This window comes from Falco biarmicus, chromosome 12 (genome assembly GCF_023638135.1).
Source record: "Falco biarmicus isolate bFalBia1 chromosome 12, bFalBia1.pri, whole genome shotgun sequence".
NCBI classification, from domain to species: Eukaryota; Metazoa; Chordata; class Aves; order Falconiformes; family Falconidae; genus Falco; species Falco biarmicus.
Window position 1 is genome coordinate 5,465,204 of NC_079299.1, and position 24,061 is coordinate 5,489,264.

Genomic DNA, 24,061 nt, shown 5'->3' on the forward strand with positions numbered 1-24,061 from the left:
CCATCGAAGCTGAAGCTCTCTGGTGTTCCAATTGTGCTGTCCTCCCACACAGAGCCCTCATTCATTATAAAACCACTCTACAACTGATCCACAAGACTTAATCCTCAAGGGCAACCAAGAGAAAATCTTCACATTATAACCCTGGAAACAAAAATTCAATTTTCTATTGTACCGTAGACATTTCAGACCTGAAGAAGGATTTAAGTGCCTAACAACTTGTCTGGTTTTGCTCCAGATGAAAAATACTGTCCCTCCCTCCAAACCTTGCCTTTTTTACAGCCATTGACCTTCACGGCTACAACAATATGAGCAACAGAGAGATAGATAGATTTAAGAGAAAAACAAGGGGAAGAAAACAGACTGGATACTAGCTGTACTTTATATAGACAGACAAAACATGTATGTGAAAGAATTTCTCATTTTGTTGCTCCCCAAGGAAAGAATTGGTGAGGAATTGACATACTTAGATTTACACTGAAGAGCAAATACTTGAGACTTGATTTGGCGATGTGCAGAGCACAATGCCTGATAAAATCATTCACTAGTTCTCACCTCAGTCTGGCATTTATTTGAAAAAGAACTAAATGTTATAGATAGACCTTGAAACCCAGAGATAGCATGAAAAAAACCAAGCCTTTCAAAAAAGGAGCTTTAAATCACCTGAATACATAGCCTTATTTTTGAGAAACTCAGCCAGCAGCCCCAACTGTAACAGTGTATGTTGAGAGTCAATGATGCAGCTACTTTATGTGTTTTGAAAACCTCCCAAGTGAACCTGCCTGTAGGTGTATTGTTTTAAACTCTTTTCCAAATTACCTAGAAATCTTTGATCAAAAGATGTAATGAAGCATTTTATGTGTCGTGAACAGTCACTGCTTAGACAGCCACAGGCTGTTCCACCTCGTGTTTTAACCTTCTGCCTGCTGTCTGGCTGCACCCATGTGTACAAGCAGATGCCAGATACAGTTTTAGATGAGCCAAGGTATACCTGGAAATCACAGAAACGTTACTGACTGAACCAGACTGAATCAGTGTCCCACCGTGTCCTCTGGCACAGGTGGAGCAGAGTGTGTGCATATGTATCTCTTCCAGCAATTAAAATTTCTAAGGGAAAGCAGCCAAGTGTAGCAGACAGAGGTTAAAAGCTTTAGACGGAACCCAGGAACCAGTAGGTTCGATGGATTTGATTCTCTATTCTTTGCACATTCCCCTAGTTAATGTTTGCCATCTGACACAAGTCCTTCTACTACATTAGCATCCTATGATCTCCTCTGATCTTTCTCAGCATCTCAGATGCCTCGTCCCTAGGCCTTAAAATGAGAATCTGAAGTATCCACAGCAAACCCTTTGCTTTCAGTAAAAGGAATTGGACCATGAAATAATTCTCTGAGAGCCTCTTACTCTCTCTGTGAGAGGATGTATCTCGGGTAACACTGGGGCAGTTGGCAATTCGAGGGCTAAACCTGGAGCTGACAGAGCTCAGTCCAGCTCCTCTGGTTCAATGAAGACAATCTGTATCTGCACTGAGGAGCCACTCCTGATTGTGTGGAACAGAGCAAATACTTGCATGCAAAACAATAAATTTTAAGGTGAACAGAACAAACGATGCAGGGCCACCTTTTATAACCATTCTTGTAATACAGCAGAACATTAGCTACAGAAATTAGCAGTCATTAGAATAGAAATGTGACTGTATTAGGCTTTGTTAATCTTTATTAGTCTCTAAACACACAGTATGAAAATGGCACTTGCAGGTACAATTTCAAGCCTTTGATTAAAGATTGATTAAACATAGTGGTGTATTTCAGAAATAAAAACTCAGATCTGCCTCCCACTCTTGTGGGCTTTCTAGCAAATAGAGATATCCTGAAAAGAAACATTGAACTGTGCTTTCTCACAAAACAAATGAACATACAGAAAGGTGGAGGACCTTGCCCTGAATTTCTAGTGCTTAGATTATTGGCCCAAAAGTTGACAAACACCTTCTGGTGCTGAGATTTTCAAGGCCGAGCAGTGAGCCTGCCCCAGACCGTCCTGCTGATGTTAACAAAAGGTCTAGCAAAAATGCCTGGATGGCTTTCAGAACTTCAAACAATACCTTCTGACCAAAGATTTACTTTTACAGACTGGTTGAGAACATAAAATACATATTCTTTGCTATGTAAATTGTCCAAGCTACATCAAAATCAGTGGAAATAGAAAAATCCCATTTATTTAAGGTCTGTGCTTTAGCACTTAAGGTTACAACACCCTATTCATAATCATCCTAATCATTACAGATTTTGACTGCCCACAAAGCCCTTTGAAGTCAGATGAAACTTTTGACCTCTGCAGAATACTTTGTGATCAAGTATCTGCTAAACTGCCTCTAAACAGCAAACCTGAGAGAACAAGGGCACACAAAATCTAGGTTAGCACCAGCCTGTGTTCCCAACCATTTGGCAGGCAGAAACTTCAGAGCTGTCACATGCAGGGCAGCTGATGTATCTCATCTAGTTGCTTTACATCGCACCCATTCTTCTCGGGTTTGCTGATACAAACTCTTTATCTTTCCCTTGGACACTTCCAGAAGTAAAAGTTAAAAAAAAAAAAAAAAAAAAGTAAAAAAGTAAAGCAGCAGCTGCTGCATTCAGCAAGGCCAGCAGCATCATATAACTAATACACCCATTATGTCCTAGAGCACAGCTTCCTCTCAACAGCATACCATGGTGACAGAGTTCTGCTCCTTTCAAACCCCTGGAAAATCCTGACTGTTGCTAGCCACAGATGACTGCTGAATGCCAGCACCAAATCCCTCTACACAGCACTTGGCGTTTGATGTCCTACCTTCTCCAGGTGTGTCCTCACAGCGAAGGATAATTATTCCACTGGCAATGATGCCTGCTACTTATAAATAGTATATATGTTATCTCTACCTATGTGTGTATTTATGTATCTCCCTCTCTCTCTCGCTTACGTAACCCTGAGAGCGTTCTACCCTATCAAGCACTGTGTTAGAAGCAGGAGGTGGGGAAAAAAAGCATATTGAGTAATGCCAGAAAAATTCTGAAGAACCCAGTGCGAAATATTCCACAGAAGGCATGAAAGAAGAGGTCAGCCCATCATGCAGACTACCGTTTGACTCACCCATTGCTTCAGTGGATGGCAGCTTCCTTGTTTATTTAGCCATTTGACTATTCAAAGCACAAAACCCCACATCTCTCCATACATCACTGACGAGGTAGAACAGGATTTCTGCTTTGAGGTAAGAAAAAGCTCAGAAAGGAAATACACTCAAAACCCCCACATTTTTTCAGAACAGACAGGGCCATGACAGACTATCCACTTTGTCAATCACTAAATCGTAACAATTTCTAAAAAGAAGATTTATAGAAGTTTGAAGGAAGTAAACGTCCTATGACAGAGACAGTCAAAACCATCCAAGAATTACAGGAGAAACCTCCAAGTTTCTTCACTGCAAGCACGGTGAAGGACTCATGAGAATTTTTCTTTCTATTAGTGCTTATTAGGCACTATTGCAGACATCACAGGGTCAGGTCCCCTATGTGCAATACGCTTCCTTTGCTGCATATATTTAAGGAGTGAATTCTCTGGAGGCAAGCATGCTTCCCACTCACTGTGGGAATACATTATCCAACCCTACATTTTCTATTTCTGGTGCACTTCTGGGTACCAGCACCTTGTTCCACTCCAGGCAATCAGGGGGTAACAGCAGCATGGAGAGGGCAGGGAAAAGGACAGCATATGCATACCAAGCCACCTTCAAAAAATGGTAAGAGAAACATAAAGTAAAATATTTCATAGGAATATGAAGGAGCATATGAGGACAGGAAAGGAAGGCCGCAGCTTTCTGAGTTGTAAAACCAAAGCAATGAGTAAGGAAAAGGATAGACTACGCTGGAGATTATTTTATTCCTAGGCCGCATGGCACAGCAAGCGATTGGGAAGTTTGATCTAGCTGAACCAGAGGAAATTCTCCTTCTCTTACTTCTCAAATTGGCATATTTGGTTTAATTCTGGGGGCCCGCTGCATCTTCCTCTCCCCTCATCCCTTTTCCACAAACCTAGCTATTCCCTGTTGAACCCATCGCCACCTGAACTTTTGACACTGGGTTTTCGGGTTTCTTACTTGGTAATGAACAGTGACAGTAACTACACTAGCAGGAAGTTAATTTTACTGAACTACACTGCTCCCACAAGATTTTTCAAACAGTCAAAGTGTTACAGTACTGACTGAGTCACCACCTCTTTTCAAACATGGTGACTTCCTAACGTCCCCATCCTCAGACGATCTTTTCGTAGGAAGAAAACCTATTCATTCTAAGGCAGGAGATAAGCAAACACACGCATCACCATGACTTGGTATCACATTAAATGAGTTTCAGTTATACAACATTGTGTTTCACCCCCAAAAATGAGGTTTCATTTTGAATGCAGATACTACATGACTTAGTCCAGCCTCATTCACTTCCAGGAACAGGGAAGTGAATCTTCTCCAGCAAAGTCTCTCTCTTCCCAGTCAAGGCAAGCATCCAGCTAAGTGACTGCCAACTTAGTTACCAAATGTTACCAACAGCAGGGACATGGCTAAGAAAATACAAAGCTAAAAGTTTAATCTGTCACAGCGTGACAGAAAAAGAGAAATTCTATAGTAGAGGGCAGTAGCAGACCCCCATCAGTATCAGATATGTGTATGTCCTGGGCACTGCAGCAGAGTGGTTTCTATTTGAACAGCTCAGAAACTTTCAAGAAAATCAGCTCTTCTTCCAGCAGTGATATTTTAAATGAAAAACCATCATTTGGAAAAAAGATTTAATTGGTTTTGTTCATCTTCTGCTCTCAAAACTACAAAAATGTAAATTATTTTAAAAAAATGCCTAAAGATTGCACCGTAAGACCAATCTGTCCAACAGAAAGCCATCCATTAAAACAGCCCTGTTTAAGAAATGAAAAGGACTAAACAATGAAAACAGATTAAAATTTTCAGTTTGAATTCTGGCAAAAAGAAAAACCTAATTATACTCTAAACTTCCTTGCCTAATTTTACTTCCCTTTGTTTCTGACAAGCACTGTGGTTTAAGGTAAAGAGAGTTCTTGAGGAAGTCAGCCTTTCAGAGAGAAATGGCTAAGAAAACAGACTGAAAAATAAATAAAATTGTGCAATGTTTGTGAGACACCTACAGAAAGTCTATAAAACCTGTCAAGATTCCTTGTGATCTGCCTCGGTGATAAAGAATCCAAAGGAAAGGGACTCTCTTCAGACAAGGCAAGGAAACATTTTTTTGGCCGTTTAGCCATCGGGTATACATCTTTATCATTAGTGCAACTTCATGATTAATACATATCCTCTGCTTGTAAATGTGGGACAAGCGTGCCTCCACCATACCTGAAGCAGTCAACTCCTGCAGCTTGCCCAACAGAAACCTTGCTTTCCTCCCCCATTCATTGTATTCAGGAAGGGCATCAAGGTGGCCTGGGGAGATTTACAATCAAAGGCTTCCTGGCCTGACCTTTACTCAGCTCTGAGGATATCACAGGCAAGCACCAAAGAGGCTCCATATATAGCTGCAGAAATACCACCACAGCATCAGAGAAGCACAGCCCTTAAATGGCAGAACTATCTAGAAGATGAAAATGATTTTTTTTTCCTACAAAATGAGGAAATCTTGCCAAATCATGCTGATTTCTATGGGCCTTTCAAGAGTTTTTACTGGAAAGGAGTCATCAAACTCTTAAAGCCAAAAGTCTCTATTTATAAAACCAAAGAAACGAGGAAAGTTACTCTTAAAGAGGTTTCAAAACATAGTTCCATTTTCAGACTAGCTTTAGGCATTGGCAGGAAAGCAGAGAAGCCTGACCTTCAGAAAATACAGTCAGCTTGCTATTTTTTTTCCAGAAAAAGAAACCTGGTCCCTGGAGCCGTGGCTCTTACCTCACAGCTGCAGAGCACACAAGTGCTTGGGATCACACAACAGGAACAGCCAGGAAAATGCCTGCTGCTACAGCCAGGTGCATAGAATGGGACCTGGATGGTTGTTCGGTGTCTTTGGGTGTCCCCCGGCCCATGAAAAACAACTGCACCACTGCCTCCAGTTACAGCAGGCTGGGCCTGGGCTCCTCCTGCCTGCAAATGGCGGGGAAGGGCAGGAGCCAGCCACACGGCAGGGCCACTTCCAGAACTGCTTGTGCCACATATCTCCCGGTCGCTGGATCAACTCAAGTGAAAACGACATTTGGAGATATTTTAGGAAAAATGCCCTGCCCTGTCCCACCTACTCAGCAGTGATGTGGAGAGCCCAGCAACACGGCTGACAGGACACGGCCCGGGAGACAGGCCGCCGCTGGAAAACCCGTCCAGGCTTTGGCCAAAGCGCTTCTGCCTTCACTCGGCAGCTGTCCTGTCAGCCCTGACTTGTCAGTCCTGTCAAATTTGCGCATGCAGGGGTTTACTTTAAAGTGAGGGGAGAAGGGGAAGAAAATGGCGGCCGGGCTACAAATGCCCGCAGTGTCCCCCAGGGGGCGCTGTGCGTCGCCGCACCCCGCGGAGCGGGCCCGGCCCCTCCCGCTTTTCCTCCGCGTCGTGCCCCGTCTCAACATGGCGCCGTCCGCTGCGGCTTCACCCGCCGGGAAGAACGGGCGGCGCCTGCCAGGAGCCGTCGACTTCCGGCGCCGGCCCATTTCCTGGAGGGCCGCCCTTAAACACCGCCCGCCGCGCTCGCAGAGCGCTGCCGCCGCCACCGCCCGCCCCGCCTCCGCGGCATGCCCACGCCGGGAGCCGGCGGCGTGAAGGGTAGGCGGCGTCCACCGGCGCCGCGCGGCCGAGGCTGTGAGGAGAAGCGGCTTTTTTAGCCTCCCGCGGGGACCGTTTTCTGCCTGAGGCCGCCGGTGCGGGTCGCGTAACGGAAGGCGGCCCTCCCGGGTGGGCGCCCGAGGGGAGCGAGGCCTGCCAGGCCGTCCCCTGAGCCCCGCCGCCCGCCCGGCTTGGGCGGGCATGCAGGGGTAGCCCACGCCGGCAGCCACAGCCGTGCCGCCCCCCGGCCCAGCCTCGGCGCTCGCTGCGGAACTGGCCTCAGGCAGCCCCAAGATGTTCAGCTGGCTGGGCACCGATGACCGCCGGAGGAAGGACCCCGAGGTGTTTCAGACGGTCAGCGAGGGCCTGAAAAAGCTCTACAAAACCAAACTGCTGCCCTTGGAAGAGCACTACAAGTTCCACGAGTTCCACTCGCCGGCCCTGGAGGATGCCGACTTCGACAACAAGCCCATGGTGCTCCTTGTGGGGCAGTACTCCACTGGGAAGACCACCTTCATCAGGTAAAACCCACCTGCCTGCTTCCCTCCCGGGTGTGCCTGCACCCTCGACGCCTGCCGTGGGGCAGAAGGGGTCCCTGCTACCTGCATCCCTCTTCTGTTCCCCCCCTGTGCCCCCGGTACCCATCAACAGCTTTCAACTGAAAAGCTGCCTCCACTTAAACTCTGGCAGTATCCCTTCGCAGGGACAGGGTGGTGTGAGAGGTGCCGTGAAACACCAACGTGGCAAAAAGTAGCCCAGGGGAGGGCTGAGGAGTGCGGGCAGGGCGCTGGAGCAGAGATGTGAGTCACTTGGGGCCCTTGCGCGTTCAAAGTGCAAGGGCTGCTCCGTGACCGCTTGAGGCAGGGTAGCCCTTCTAACAGCCCTTCTTTTCAACTTGATGTAGCATTTGGGTGGTGGGGCAACCTATGAGCTAGGGAACCTTAAAGTGTGTGCTTGGGTTTGTGAGAGTCTGTGTCTCACCCTTGTGTCTTTTTCTCCGCGCTGTGCCCAGAGGTGATGCACAGAGCCTAGTTTGAGAAGCACATGTGCTCGGGTGTGTGGGGGGGTGTGCACAAGAGAAACCTGCCCATCTTCAGGGCTCCAGAAGTTAGCCCTGTTTTAACTGTGGCCTGCTTTGCTGAGATTCTGGGAGTGGCAAGCTTGTTCCTAACTATAAAGAGCGAGCAGCTGCCAGTAGCAGGTTTGATGTGAAACTGTCAAAGAAAGGGTTAAACTTTTCCAGCTGGACTTGGTTGCAGGGATCTCTATTCGGGCTGCTAGTTCAACTTGCAGCAGGCAGTCTCTTGGGATCATAGCTGAAGCTGCGCTGTCTGTGTTTCCTATGTGATTCATAAGCTTAGCGTTAAATTCCAGTCTTTTTCTGGTGTGGCTGTGTTGAAATCTGTGGAATTACCCCAGTGTAAATCTGGACGCAAGCCACAAGCAGCCAGCCCTTTGTTCTACCAGTATTTCTTGGTGGAGGCGGGGGCTGTGGAAAGTAGAAAGAGGTGAATCAAATTGACTGCACTTCTTAAGGAGTGACCTTGAGAAATGCAGGTGGGGGGGGGTTGTGTATTGTAGTATTCCTGCTACTTAGCGTCCCAGCCAGGAGCCAAGAACAGAATACATTTCTGCTACCTTTTCATGTACCTGGAAAACAAAGTTTGAGTAAAATAGGCCTTGCTCACCTGAGCAGGTCAGGTAGATGATGAATGGGCATGAATGACGCAAAGAAGCATTTGGCAGCTGGGTGGAAGGGGAGTTACTCCTCTGAAAATTAGAGAGGCTAGCTTGGATAGCGTAGCTGTCAGGTTTGGTACCAAATCACAGAACAAAGATCTGGGGTGGAACCAATTTGAAAGGCTTTTTCTGTCCTCTGGGTTACTGACACTCAGAACAGAACCTCTGCTGAACACCAGGAGGTTGCTGAATATCCATGTTGCTGGTGGTGCAACTAGAGCATCTCTTCCTAATGCTTCTTTCCAAACTGCCAGCATCAGCATTTCCCTGCAGTCTCACCTGCATGCTGTTGTTTGCAGACTTCCTGCCTTTGCCCCTCTCTGCTCAGTGAAGTCCTTTTCCTGTAAGCCTTAGCTCATTTTATAAGAAGTTTTGGTTGCCTGAAGCATGTGGGATGGCAGCACCCCCTTTGCTTTGCTGTAAGCAAGCTGATCTGAGCCTCTCTGACCACGGGTTCTGTCCTCTTCTCCCAGGCTTTTCTGTGGGAAGTACTGGGATGAGCCTAGCCAGAGACTATGGTCAAGCAGAAGTGACCAGGAGCTTCTGCTTCACAGGAGTGCAAAATGGACCTGAGAAGGCCTTCCAGGAAGACAGAGTATTCCCTGTGTAAAATAGTGCATAAAAAGGTGAAAGTTGAGAACTCGTGGAGAACCCCAGGGCTTGTAATAATAGGAGGGATGTGAGGATCTTACTCCAATACGTTCCCAACCAAAGAAGGGCAGATGGTGGTGGAAGACTAAGTGTTGCTTGTGATAGGCTTCCAGCATCAGCTTGCAGGCACTGGTCATCAGAGAGCAGAGATAAGCATCAGATTAACATCCAGAGTTATTGTGGGAAGGTGAGTGGGAGCTAGAACTGAGAGCAGGGAGGAGTTAAAGGCAACTGGGGGAAGAAGTGGGAGGGGAGACAACCATTATGTCTTGGCAGTAGTGAAGCAAGAAACAACCTCTGGACATCTCTTCCATAATCTTGTCAGGATGGGTATAATTAGTGTTATCCTTATGTATCCATCCCACTCTTATATTGTGTCCTGCTTGTACTGGCATGCAATTTAGGGAGATGACTTATTCCACATGAGTATTTAGTGGCACTGAACTTGGTCCTGGTTCACCTAGATCCCAGTACACCATTAAAAAAAGTGACTTAAGGTCCTTTGTCCATCTAAGGTGGGTTTGTCCCAAACATCTTTCCTTGTTCTTGGGGAATCGGAGGTGAAACAAGGAAGAAATGCAAGGCTCTGCAGCATCTTGCAATGAGGCAAGATGCTTCTTGTGTCAGGAGCTGCTGGTGGAAGGAGAGCAGTCAAGGTCAGCAGTGAGAAACATTCCTAAGGCTGAGGTGGGGAGGAGGGAGGTAAGTTGTGTGGGTCAAAGCCAGTGAAGCAAGACCAGAGCACTGGCTTGTTTTCTGTGGAACTAAGCTATTCTCTCTCCTGCTTTCAGGAACCCAGAGAACTGAGCCTTGCTTTGCTGTGTGAAAGATGTAGCATTGCTAACTGCAGCTCTTCCATTCCTGCTTCCTGCTGTATCCTCTCTTCTTGCTCACTCCCATTTCTTTCCTCAGCATGCATTTGGCTGAGGCTTTTCTGCAGAGCTGGAATCTGAAAGGCTGTGACGGCGAGGACAAGGCAACACCTCTACCTGGGAATATCTGACAGCCACAGCAGGATGTCACTGGAGCTTGCCTTGATAACGTTATTGCTTTTTATGTTTCCTGTAAGAGGGTGGGAGTACAGGACAGAACATTACTCTCCTAATTAACTTAGATTCTGTGGTCTTTTCTAAAAATAGTCCTGGCTTGTGTCCAGCCATCCTGCTAATAAAACAAACAAGCCTGCTAGAGCCCTACAAACTGTCAACATGGCTTGCTTTTCTGGTGTAGCCACCCCTTCCTCCTGCAGCTAATCATTTCTGTCCTGGTCTCTCCATACTGTTTTGTCACAGGCTACCCACAGAGCTCTGGTGTGACCTCCCCCTGTGGCCCTGAACCTTTCATTTCTGCTTGCACCAGACTGTTGTCTCCACTTCCTCCTGCTCTGCCCTTCTTCCCTTTCCTGCTCTGCATCACCTCTGCTGCCACACACAGCAGCATCCTGCACAGCTCCTGCATGACTCATCGCGGGCAAACAGCCCCTTCCCCCACATCCTGCAGGCACTCCTGCCCAGAGAGCCCGGGATCTCCTTGCCTGGCTCCTACACTGCTCCAAACCTACCTGGGAAAGGGTACCCAAAGCCAGGCTGGCACTAATACAGCTTTCCTGCCCTTGTCCTTCACCTTCCCCTGCCAGGAGCAGGGACAGGCCTGAAATGGGGCAAACAGTATGATGTTCCCAGCCACATACCAACTCCAATTCTCCAATTGGCAATTTCTTTTCTCCAAGACAATTCTCCAAAAGGCAGTTTCATCATTAAAATAAACCATTCACCTCTTGCTTGGCACCCTGTGCAGGCTTCCAGCCTGCCTGAAGGTCACTCCCCCAGGCCCTTGAAGGTGTTCAGCAGCTCAGAGTAAGGCACCCTATACTGGAAGGGGAAGTTGCTCACTGTTGGCTGGTGTTTTCTACAGCTATTGTTTGCTCTTCTCTCCCAGAAATCCCTACAAATGGGACAATTGCATGTGTTCTCCAGCTTGCTTGAGTTAGCAGAGGCAGACTGTGGCACTGCCTAGCAGAAGTGCCTTCCTCCCCCCTCATCAGACAGTGTCAATAAATCCCCTTGTATTTATCCTGTGTACAATGAGATTCTTGTGCTGCAGCCACCCTGCTGCATCATGTACCCGAATCTCCCAGAGAAGCCTTACTTAAAATAGATGCTATGATGCTAGGCAGTGCAAATAATCTCTCTGATTTCATAGTACTTGTTGCACATTAAGTCAATTAACATTGGTTTGTAACTACTTCTGCATGAGAGTGCTTTTGTTGGGATTTTTTGGTTGGTTTTTTTGGGTTGTTTTAAAATTATACAAGAAACACAGAAATGCTTTGAAACACTAGCTGTGTGGAGCTGTGATAAAATACTTTTGAGCAGCCTGGCTGGAGGAGGAATGTTTCTATTACATGCAGGACTTCTGCTTAGTCTTTCTCAGAAGCTTTGCCCATAAATGACAGAAAACCCTCAGGCATTTTTTTTCCCTGCTGCTCAAAAGCTGTTGTATACTGTGTGCATCTCAAACCTGTAAAAAACAAGTTATTGTTATGGCAAGGCTGTGACCTAGCATTGGGAGTAAGGGGTGTTTCTCAGAAGTGCTTCACTTGTTGCATTGACAGTTGTTAACCCTACCTGTTTCTTTTCTTTCCAGTATTTGCAAGGGGAGAGGTCAATGATTTCTATGGATTCAGTGACTGCCCATCTGTATATCACTCTTAAATATATTATGTCAGACAAAAAGTGAAATACAAAGCAGGAGCAGAGGAAAGCCAATAGCAGTAACTAGCATCACAGCAGTGTCCATCAGGAGCTAACGCTTTGGAAATGCCATCAGGCAAGCTTGAACTTAGTTTCCAGAGTCTGGCCAAGTGGCTTCTAACCTAGCAAATGGTTGTTTCGGTGTGAAGAGCTTTCCAGGGAATGGAGCCAAGAACATTCATTTGATAGTCTACAGAGTCCTCGGTGGGAGAGAAGTAGCTCCTCCCTGTTCTCAGCTGCTTCAAGCTAGAGATAAGTAACTGTAGCTGCCAGGAAGGTGTATTGTGGACACCAGCCACAGAGGTGGCACACCCCAGCATTAGCTGCAGTCAGCTTTTGTTAAGTAATGAGCTACTTTCCTATAAAAGTTTGAGGAATCTCTGTATAGGCTTTGGGTAGGTAGGCTGTACCCACCCTAGTATAGGAGGTCAGAAGGCTATTTGCCTTCCTGGATTGTTTCAGTATTTTGGGAACTGCTAAACAGCTGCTGTTTTATCTCAGAGTTGCTCCCCTTAAGAGAAGTCACTTCTGGTGGCATTCTGGTGAGCAGAAGACTTGAAAAATCCCTTTGGATGAAAAAGAAAATGCATGATAAAATACCAATAAAGGAGGTGGTCAGCTCCTAAGGGAAATATGGATATTATTACTGGAATTATTCTTGCTGCAGCTGTTCAGGTGCACTAAGCCAGATAAGTAGCATGATTCACAGTATGTCTTGAGTGCACATTTGCTTGTTTTACCTTTAGGTCCATTGGGAATTGAAGACACGTTTGCTAACATGGTGTCAATAAAGGGCCATGCTGAATAAGCACAATATTTTGTTGTTCCTCAAACACTGGTGATTAAGTCTGTTAAAATGACGGTGAAAGCAGGAACCCCTAAATAACCACAAGCTCCATGCCAGTGGTCCTATAGTACCTCACATAGAAACTTACCCTCTTTGGTAAGACTCACCTGAGTTAAACACACTGGTCTCAGTCATGAAAAATCCTCAGCCCTTCTCCCATTTTCTTTCTTCCCCATCCCCTGAATCTACTTCTAACATCACAGCAAATCTTTAGTAGGTAGAAAAGATAAATACATACTAGGTCAAAGCAATGGAAGAGGAAATGTCAGCTATCTTCTGGCAACAAGCCACACAGTATTACACTAAATTCCATAACCTGGCAGGCATGTTCCTCATCTAACAGTCAATAGCTTATCACCAGGTCAGGTAGTCTAACACCATCCCATACTGAGAGCTAGACCAGCTCTAGGTACTTTTTGCAAGCCACATGGATGCAGTGGTCTTAGTTTTCAGCAGAGGACCAGCAGGTATGATGACTTCTGCACACACAAGCACAGACCTGACCTCAATGATAGCATTTGGCTCCTTCATGAACCACAGGGAACTGTCCCGTGCATACCATTAACCCACCCTGAATTTGGCAGGGTAAGTCAGAATGTGCTGCCAGAGTCCTATTCAAAGTCCTACAGCACCATGAGTGCCATTTTTCCCTGGAATTTGCCAGACACTGCCTTTAGAGAGGCTGTCAGGGGCTTAGGAAATAATAAGGGATGCTTACTGTACTATTTAGCTTGATAACAAATATTGGGGTATACTTTGCTACCCACATGCTTAGTGTTCAATATGCTTGAGCAATTTGTAATGCAAACCTGTAGTTGCATTGCAGAAGCATGCAGGAAGGGAGATTTGAGACTTCCACCAATCAAGTACAGGAGAAGTTAGCATTTGAGCAACTGATTTGGACTGGGGGCTAAGCACATTAGTTGGATGAGTCTGCTGAAATGAGCAGCAGTGAAGTAATTGATATTGGCACCAAAGGCCAGTAAGGTTTTGGGATTAACTCTGATTGCAGTGAACTGCTGTTTTTACTTTGCTGTGCTAAATCTGTTCCAAATGTCTTAAGGATTAAAATACACAAAATGATCAAACACCATGAGAATCTCTTCCTAGCAGCTATAATCATCTTGATTTCTTAATCTACCTGAAACAGGAAAGCTTTAAATGTGGAGATCCTGAGTAGAAAAGCTACTATGACATTTATCAAACGATTCAGTGACAATGCTAAAAATAGTCTCAGAAGTATCCATGCTCTTGAGCTTCATAATTACAGTGCAATCTTTGGTACAACTCACTTAGGACTTAGGCAGCTCATGTCTCATGCCCACACCCTGTTTTTTCACCTACAGGTACCTGCTGGAGCAGGATTTCCCAGGGATGAGGATTGGACCAGAGCCTACAACTGACTCCTTTATAGCAGTTATGCAAGGAGATGTGGAAGGAATTGTTCCTGGAAATGCGTTGGTTGTGGATCCCAAAAAACCATTCAGGAAACTCAACGCCTTTGGCAATGCCTTTTTGAACAGGTCAGTACTCAAGAACTTAGTTGCTCTGGAGAATAAAACTAGAACCTAATGAGCAGCATAGCTAGCAATTTAAAGGGATAGAGGCATTACACTATTCTTCCTTTTTTCCAAATTTACATGGTTGATGCAAAACCATTACAGTCCTACCAGGTGCACGTAAGCCACTGAAGAGCAGATTAACAAATTCAGATGGGACAAACTTTCATTTTACTTGAACAAACAAAACTACAGCACAGCCTGTTAAGCTCATCCTGTAGGAGTCTAGAGATAAATTTCTATTACACTTTGCTCTCCCTTGCTTTTATATTCCTAGCTTTTTCCATTCTGCAATCAGTTCAGTTCCCTGAAACTACATAGTCCAACCAGATGTAGCCACTGAAGTCAGCAGAGAAGTGGAACTGGCACAAGAATGCACACCTTTGGTTTTTTGCATTTTTAAGCATTGCTTGAATATCCCCCTTGTAACAATACCAGGCCCTCTCCATTCTGATGCCTTACACATATAACTTCAGGTGCAAACTGATGACAACTCTAATGTCTTTACTGTAAAAAAAGAAAATGTAGCAGGGAGTTTGGACAGTGGCTCTGAGACATGAGAAATGTAACCTTTCCAACCCCTAGACCTAGCCCAACCGTAGTGAATTTTGGATCTAGGCCTTGCAGGAAGCTGATAACACACACCCATATCCTAGATGAGCACACACTGTGCTACTACAGGCAGATGGGAACAAACTGTTTGACTACACCCATGATCGACGCCTTCCCTGCTAACACAGTGTGGGAGACATTGCAAACATGGCAGCTGCTCAGCCAAACGACCAGGAAAGCCTGTTTTTTGCTCCCTTTCTAACTTCTGAGCATAGACTATCTATCTTGAGAGTACAGCATCTCCTACCAGTACTGACCATGAGAGTGCTGGTGTGGACTGCAGCAAGACTGGGAAAGGGACCTGCGTGGGGAGAAGCTCGATGAGGGAAGAGGGACCTAGCTGGAGCTGTAGATCCGGGGGCTGTAGATGTAGGGACCAGGTCTTAGATAAGTGATTAATAGAAGGCTAGTCTGTTACTTAGCTTGAAATTTAGACAAAATATGTAAATGTCTATAATGAAAAACAAAGAATTTGAAAAACAGAATGTTACAAACAGTTAACAAAACATAGCCTTGGAAGAGGGAATAGACATCATAAAAATGTCAGGCTGGGGCATAACAAGATAAGCTCAAGGAGAACCAAATGGTTAATGAGACCAAACAAAATTACTTGAACTACCTGTAAACTGTCCCAGTTAGCATACTAAAAGATCCATCCTTGAGCAAAGAAAGACCCCTACTAACAAAGCCCCCTCCCCACAGAACGTGAGGTGAAAAAAAATAATACTGTACTTTTAAATGGAGAAGAGGCTCGTAAGAACCAATGAGAATTGTGTGACTAAACCTAATTGTAAACAATTGTTCAAAATGTATGAAATGTTTTACTATGTGTGAGGAGAGGAGCTAGTTTTTGTGGATTACCAACTAGCTCCCAACTTCATGCAAACTAGAATAAAAAGATCGAAATACCTCAAGTCGGTGTGCGCATCAGTGCTGCACACCAGGTAATGGAACCTGCTTGTGGGACAACCGCGTTGCTACGGTGCAGAGAACCTCACAGTGCCTCAGGGTGACTTGGAAGCAACGTCAGATCATTTCACAGGCTCATCGTTCAAATACCTCAACATGGTCCTGCACCAGAGAGACTTGGAGATGTTTTCAATGTTTTAGAGGGTTCAGAACATCTGCACCTGGCCAACAGTGGGGTCTGCCCACTCCCTACACCAAGGGAGGAAGGTGGTTTGCTCGAAGAAAATAACAGGCCTCATGGCTGTAGATGAAGAGAATATCATTCAGAGCAGCTCTGCTGCTAGCCAGGAACAGCCACAGCTGGCCGCCAGTTCACTGCAGAGGAGAAGCAACATAAGGAGTAAGGAAGCCAGACATGGAGGGCAAAAAAGCAAAGGCTCCTGAACTGGTTGATTGATGTGTCCAGAGTGCAGTTTGTTCCTAACACAGCAAGGAATATGTGTCCATTAGCTTAGTTCACTGCATCATGCTGTGCTCCTGTTACTCTCCTACTACTCTTCCTTGTCCTGTGAGGAAGGAGTCATGCATGTGCCTGTGAGGACAGCAGGGTAGAGGAGCACAGCAGTGATTCAGCAGCAGAAGGGCAGTCCTGCTAGTAATGCAGGGAGTAGCCACAACAGCTAATTAATGCCTTTTCTGCTGACAGATTGAAAGAAAACCACAAGGGGGTAATGATTTCTAAACTGGCAGAGGAAGACATGCTAAGGGGGACTAGATCAGCAGCATGAGCTTCACAGTGCTGAAAATGCAGATGCTAATACCCAGCTAATTAGGAAATTAAGCACATGCAAGAATTGACTCAGAGGGCCAAAAATTTAGCAAATGTAAGTCAGGATGCACTCACTGGACTGGGTTGAGCCACCCACACTTACTCCTGTTGTGGGCCTGGCCTCTTGGCAAGAGAATGCAGAGCTGTCTCTGCTTTCCACAGATCTTGCTGCTGCTATGCGTATGCTGAGGCACTGACCTCAGCTAGGAGGCAGGGAGCAAGAAATCTGTAGAAGGGAAGTAATCTCCAAAAGCCATGCCTCTAAGCTAAGAGAGGGCAAGTCAATTTTACCGGTGGATGGTTAAAGATGATGATTGACAGGGGCATCAGTGGAAAGGAACAGAACAGCGCAAGGCAGTAGCATTCACACCGACCTGCTGGTTGTGGCCCACAGCCCCGTGTCCTGTTGTTGTTCCAAATCTGGGTTCTTCACCCTATGTGCAAGAGCTAATCCACACACAGAACAGAGATGCTTGTTTGTTGCCTATCAGTGCAGAGATGGGTTCTAGGTGGTAAATCCACAAACACAGCACAACTCTTAACACACAGTAAAACATTTTGATTCTTCTTGAGCTTATCTTGTTATTTCTAAGCTTGACTTATTTACAGTATCTATTCCTTCTCCCAAGGCCATGTCTTGTTAACCCATTTGCAAGGGTTGATTAACATCCTCTGTTTTTCAAATTCTTTCTTGGTTTTCATTATAGATATTTACATATTTCTTTCTTAAAGTGAATGATTATTACATCACTGTGGGTGCAGAGCCTGCTGCTCCAGGGGAGCTAAATGGAGGAGCAGGAGTGAGCATCCAGCCTCAACTGGTACTCCTTTCCCGGCAGAGACTAGGATCTGCTGCCTTCCAGGAAGTAAGGGAAGAGTGATACAGTCAGGATTTGGCTGGGAGACAGCAGCTAATTGTGCTGCCCAGAGCCTGTCTCCTCCCTCCCTTCATTCCCCGGAGACGGAACGCCTGCCCATACCTTCCTGGCTAAGGGCAGAGACAGGGCTGAGAGGAGGATAGCAGCTTTGCAGTACCCTGTCTGTTGTCCACCTCTCCTTGCCCCAGGTGGTTCCTGGGTGTTGAGAGGACTTGTTTTCCTCAGTCCAGCTCTGCTGGCAGTACCACAGCTCTAGAAGGATCCCAGCAGAGAGATTACAGGTTGCACCTCGTTATCAGGAGGACTCGTTTGGCACCAGCGACCTGGAGCAAAATCAGGAATCTCAGCCATTACTTTCATATCACATTGGCTTGGTTGTAAGATTCCTTCTACCACCAAAGTCTGTCTTGGGAAACTAAGGTGGAGTTAGTCCTGCTTTTGTTCTGTCAGCAGTGGGAGACATCATGGGTAACAGGTTCTTCCTTTACCCCCATGCTCTGCCTGTAGAGGTAGTGAAAGTCTAGTCTGGCACCATGTTCGTATGGCCCCAGATACAATTAGGTCATGCTCCCTGAGGTCCTGCAGTTCTGCTGGGACAGCAGGAAGGCAGCAACTTTAACAATCTTGCCAACAGAGCCAGAATGCACTCACTCATGCTGGCCTCTGACCTTATATCTGAAATCTCCCGTGGAGTACTTTCCCTAGAGAAGCTGGTGGAAAATCCCCTTGCCTGAGCCATTTAATATTAGACCACAAGGAATGTGTAGTGCTATGACAATGGGAGAGCAAACCTGGGCTGACAGGACAGGGAAATAACATGACCTCCTGAGCCTTTTGTTCTCTGCTGCAGTGCCTGGCACTCAACAGGAGAATCAAGCCAGCTCCCTACTTCTACATGAAGTGTTACACACTCAAAAACGCTCCTTGCTGCCACCTGCAAAGCTGTGGATGTGGGAGAGAGAGACTGTAATATGTGGTCTGAAATAGCTGACAGCTTAGGGAGAGAAGACACTAATCTAACCCATGAGGATTCACTCTTGTTAGAATCATCTCAGAGTCATACAAGTAGAAAAATTGGGGTGAGGTTTTAGCCTGGAGGAGTTCATAAATGCAGGGACTTCAGCAGAACCAGCCACTTGTCAGAGCACTGCAGGGCTCTGCCATGACTGCATCTAGTGGCCCTTGTGCCAACCCCCATCCTTTATATGGTTCTGCTTCCTCCCACAGTAACATGTGTTTTTATGCCTGGATGTCACACCACGTTATTAATATGCATATGTACATATACATACACGTATTTATAGCTGCCTGGAATGCCACCACAAAAAGGCTATCCATGAAATGCTAACTGCCAACCATGTCAGTGGATAGGCTTTTACTGTCCTTTGCTGTTACCAGCAACTGAAATAGATGAGCTGCAACCCACTTACGAACAAGTGCAAGTTACTCTTCAGCAGTGATTTGCACAGATACGAGACAGGAACAACTAGCTAAAGAGCAATTACACAGAAATCAAGCTGCAGAGGGGGGAAGAGTGAATTACAAACAATGTAAGTCAACAGTGTCATACTATTGTTAAAAAAGCAGTCATCTTACTAAGATATGACGGGACTGTCATATGTAAGAGGTAAGGAGCAATCCATCCACTGTATTCACCACTGGCAAGGTCACAGCTGGAGTGCCATGTCAGCTTGGGGCATCATGCCTGAAGAAGTATACGGAGCAGTTTGAGAGGACTCAAAGGAAAACCGCAAGGGTCTTCAGGGATTTAGAAATGAGCTGGAAAGGCAGCTAGAGAGAACTGAAAGAGATTGGGGGTGGGGTGGATGGGGATGGGAACACAAACTGTTTTCTTTAAAGGAAAGACTGAGGCAAGACAGGATGACAGTAATATATGTTGTGACAGGAGGGGAAAAATACATCATTTTCCATGTCTACTGTATTTGAGACAAAGGCATTGTAGCATGGGAGGTTCAGAGTAGACATTAAGAAAGCGGTTTTGTTGTAAGGATAATTAAGCAATGGAGTAGACTCCCAGCAAAGGTTGGTGAGTCTACATCGTTAGGGATTTGAAGAACACTTTAGACAAACATCTGATTGATCTGCCTTGAGGCCAGAGGATAGACTAAACCACCTCCTGAGATCTCATGCTGCCTATGCTTTAGGATTTCCATGGTGCAAGAATAGCACACTTTGTCTGTTTAAGAACAGATTTGAAAAAGAATGAATATCTTACAACATTGCTGATTTATTTTTTTTTTAACGAGTTATTTCAGTTCACTTGAGTTCAGGACTCTGCAGGGGAACGCTAAAGTGAAGAAAAACAAATACCACTTCACTCTAAAATCTAAAGAGCAAATGAAGACATTTGGATTTCCACATTTTCATTAATAATTCACAATTTGGGGGTCACATAAAAAAAACCCTGTCATAGGTCATCACTGAGACCCATGTTCCAGAAGCAACAAAATAGTAAGAGAAAGTGCTCAGGTTTAGCTTTTTTCTCATTTCTTTAAATCAGCAGTAGCTCCAAGCTCCAACAGAAGAGTTGTGAGATCAGAGCCTGGCTTGTCCCATACTGCCCGTGATGTTCAGCACATCATAGATACCTTTTTCTTTTATTTCAAACACATTTATTTTCACACAGGTTTGTTTGTGCTCAGCTACCTAATCCCGTGTTAGAGAGCATCAGCGTCATTGATACACCAGGAATCCTTTCTGGAGAAAAACAGAGAATTAGCAGAGGTAAGTCCCAAGTTCAGTTCTCTTCTAAACAACAGCACTGAAAACCAAAGGGACTCTATATAGGAGTTTCACCTCAAGCTGTACAGGATGTGGACGGAAACACTAGTAGGAGCCTCTCAGATGTACAGCACGACTTTGCAAATTGAGTCCAAAGGAATGTGGGTAATCTGCTATAAAGAATTTAAATGGTTTCAGGGAAGGTTGGTGACAAGGTCAGCAGTACCTCCGTCACGGTCAGGTATTTCCCAGGGGAACTGATTTCCATCAGAAAGAGTCAATTAATACCTACCTGCTTTGCAGAAACACTTGCTTCCAGTGACTTACTGATAAGCTATGGGCAAGGCCCCCATTGCAATCAACCTGGTTTCTTTCCAGTTGACCTAGCAGGCTTCTTGTACTGGCCAGGCTCCCTAAACCTAGCATGGGACTGGATTGGGATTAAGAGCCATTGGCACCCAGGTTCCTCATTGCCATGGGGAATCTGGAAATCCTCGGGATGCTAAATGGATCTGATGAATAGCAGAGTCTTTCAGTGACCTTCTGAGTGTCTCGGGCTGGCACTCTGAAGTGGGCAACATCTTGATGCTTTAAACCTAACATCTGTGGTCACTTTCTTACTCTGTAAGAGTTAGTTTCTTGCTGGTTCCTTAGACAAAGTTGGTAGTTTTCCGTCATTTCATTGGAAGAAAGCTAAGAGTAGTAATCACAGCATTCAGGTTTGGAAAGATCAGTTCTCATTCACACTGCCTATTAACAATGCACAATTAAGTTGCAGCAGCACAGGCTCTACCCAAAGTGTTGAGGCCTTTCCCATGTTTCAGTGTTCTGTCCCATAAGATTTCTGATGACTCATGCCTTTCCCACTTTTATAATGCTCCTTTGAATTAAAATTGTTCTTGCAAGTTCTTTTCTCTTAATTGAGCAGCTACCTTGCACAGAGCCAAGTTTGTTTTACTGGGATCTTCCACCACAGGAACCTTAGTTAAAGAAGCACCAATAAAGCTATAAAGGACAGCTAGAGTTAGCTGAAGACTCACATTAAGCTCTTTCACCATGGGTCTCTGCACTACTAAGTGATCATAAATTCCTTCCAGGCAGTCTACAAAAGGTAGCAAGACGCACAAGCCTTCATCATCAGAAGGCTGAAAAACATGCTGTACAAGCATTCCTCCTTTCAGCAGAAAGTGTTTAGAAGTAGAGGTAAACAAAAATATGTATTACACGATGTAAACATTTTTCAGTCAAAAAATGCCACTGAAAGCAACTCAGTTCTCTTGTGGACCTACCACTATGAAGAAAACTTGCTTAGGAGGAAATATTTTTGTTCCCTCATACAATAAAAAAAAAAAAAGCAAGTCAAAATGGACCCATTTCAAATCCCTAAAGAAGTTTCCATAACCCCTTTCCCAAATCTCCTCACCAGTTCAAATCCTGACATATATTGCAAGATTTTCCTATTTTCCAGCTACTTCCAGTACTAAAAATATCCTCCTGCAAAACGTACTGCTCCTCCATTTGCAAAATTTCTCTTATCAGCTTCCCAGTGAGCCTTGGTGTCCCATTTTACAGCCCTGTCAGCCTGACCTTGGTGCCAGGGAAGGTTATGGAGCAGATCGTCTTGAGTGCCATCCCACGGCAGGTACAGGATGACCAGGGGATCAGGCCCAGCCAGCATGGGTTGATGAAAGGCAGGTCCTGCTTGACTAACCTGATATGCTTCTACGACAAGGTGACCTGCTTAGTGAATGAGGGAAAGGCCGTGGATGTTGTCTGCCTAGGCTTTAGGAAAGCCTTTGACACCATTTCCCACAGCATTTTCCTGGAGAAACGTTGAGGTGCTGGAGTGTGTGCAGAGCAGGGCAGTGAAGCTGGGGAAGGGTCTGGAGCACTAATCTTGTGAGGAGCAACTGAGGGAACTGGGGTTGTTTAGTCTGGAGAAAAGGAGACTGAGGGGAGACCTTATCGCTGTCTACCACTACCTGGAAAGGAGGTTGTAGTGAGGTGGGAGTTGGTCTCTTCTCCCAGATAGCAAGCCATAGGACAAGAGGAGATGGCCTCACGTTATGCCAGGGGAGGTTTAGATTGGATGTGAGGAAAAGTTTCTTCACCAAAAGGGTTGTCAAGCATTGGAACAGGCTGCTCAGGGATGTGGTGGAGTCACTGTCCCTAGAGATATTTAAAAGGCATACAGATGTGGTGCTTAGGGACATGTTCAGTGGTGGACTTGGCAGTGCTAGGGTAACAGTTGGTCTCTGTGATCTTAAAGGTCTTTTCCAATCTAAAGGATTCTGTGATTCCTGCAGCTACTCTGGTAAATGCCAGCAATGCCAGAACACAGTGATGCACAGCTGTACGCTGTTAGGAAGCTCACTGGTGCATTTTGACCCAAGCCAATAACGCCTCCCCAGACATCTGGAAACAGCTAAGGGAATGTTCCTCATAAGCAGAGAAAGCTAAAGGGGAGTCCCGATTCTTTAAGCTATACCTAGTTGTAGAACTGGAGGCCTGTCTCAGCACATGGGGCAAATTCTTCCTGGACAACTTTTCTGCCCTTAGTGCAATTAAGTGCTTATGCATTGGTCCTGTGACTACAGTGTGTGGTCACTCCACCCTTTTGCCAGGAGATGAGAACTCTAGACAGAGCCCAGCCACCTCCTGCTCATCCTGCCATCCCAAGAATTTGCTCTGCTACACCTCTAACCAGACAAGGGGACTGTCACATCCTGGCTGTTGACTGACCTAATGACAGCAGTTAAAAGTACAGGGTAGATGGGATCTCAGTACGTCACCATTTATATCCAGGGCAGCCTGAAACTGGTCACATGGGTTATGTCGGATGGCCTTTCAATAGTTACAGGGCAAGATCCTCATCTGGTTTAGAACAACATAGCTTTGTTGAAGCTGGCAGAACTCCAGCAATTTCTGTCTGCAGGGGATCCAGCCCAGGGAGCAGAAAGAGTCAAAAGAATGCTGGGGTGCTTATGTTTAGGAAGGGCTGCTGCCAGCATTTGCTTGAAGTTATCTCTAGGAAGCTGGTGTTTGAAATGGAGTGCTCACTTCCCAGCTTCCATGGAAGAGGAATAGGAAAAAGTGGAGGCTGGTGCATTTGCTACCAAGCTAAGAAGCCTGCTGCCCTCATTAGCAAGTTGATTTTGGAGGCAGATAGAGCAATAACGTGGTTTCTAGGCAGAAAACAAGACAGTGCTTAAAACTGCTGACACAACAAAATGCCTCTGCCCTTCTATACCTTTCCAGCCTGCTCGGATTTCACTTGGGAATGAAGCAAGACCTGAGGGAGTCTCGCAGAGGTTTCCCAAGAGACACTTAGAAATTTATTCACTGCCGGGAACAGCGGAGCTCCTTACCCTTTGATACTAGTAGGTTTTAAGACCCTCAGACCGGGGTACCTGTGAAGCAGGGTCAGGGAAGGGAGTAGACAGTAAAGCAGCTTTCTGTCATAAGATTGAAGGGAAAAGTAAAAATGCAAAAGATGTGGCAGACTTTCCCAGCCTGCCCATCCCATGAGAAACAGCAGTATTTCTAAAAATAGGAAATTCCTTTCACTGGGAACATCGCATGTCTGTCTCCTTTCGCATTAGACGTCAAGAGCATTAGTTAATCTACAGTGCCAGCTTAGCAGAATACCATGTATCAAAGCTTAGCAACCCACGAGGGCCACCTTATACCCCTGCATTTCAAGGCAATAGCTGTTGCTGTTACTACATCCATGTTTCAAGTAGCAGGAGTG

The 24,061-nt window shown here is 45.7% G+C and overlaps 1 protein-coding gene across 1 annotated transcript in view; it reads left to right on the forward strand.

Moving 5' to 3' along the window:
- The first annotated feature begins 6,704 nt into the window (after positions 1–6,704).
- EHD3 (EH domain containing 3) overlaps positions 6,705–24,061 on the forward strand; it is a 31,834-nt gene continuing 14,477 nt past the window's right edge. Inside the window, exons 1-3 of the mRNA XM_056357095.1 lie at positions 6,705–7,311; positions 14,128–14,304; positions 20,216–20,313. Coding sequence (XP_056213070.1) covers positions 7,085–7,311; positions 14,128–14,304; positions 20,216–20,313 — 502 coding nt within the window. The 5' untranslated portion in view covers positions 6,705–7,084. The remainder of the gene's footprint in view (positions 7,312–14,127; positions 14,305–20,215; positions 20,314–24,061) is intronic.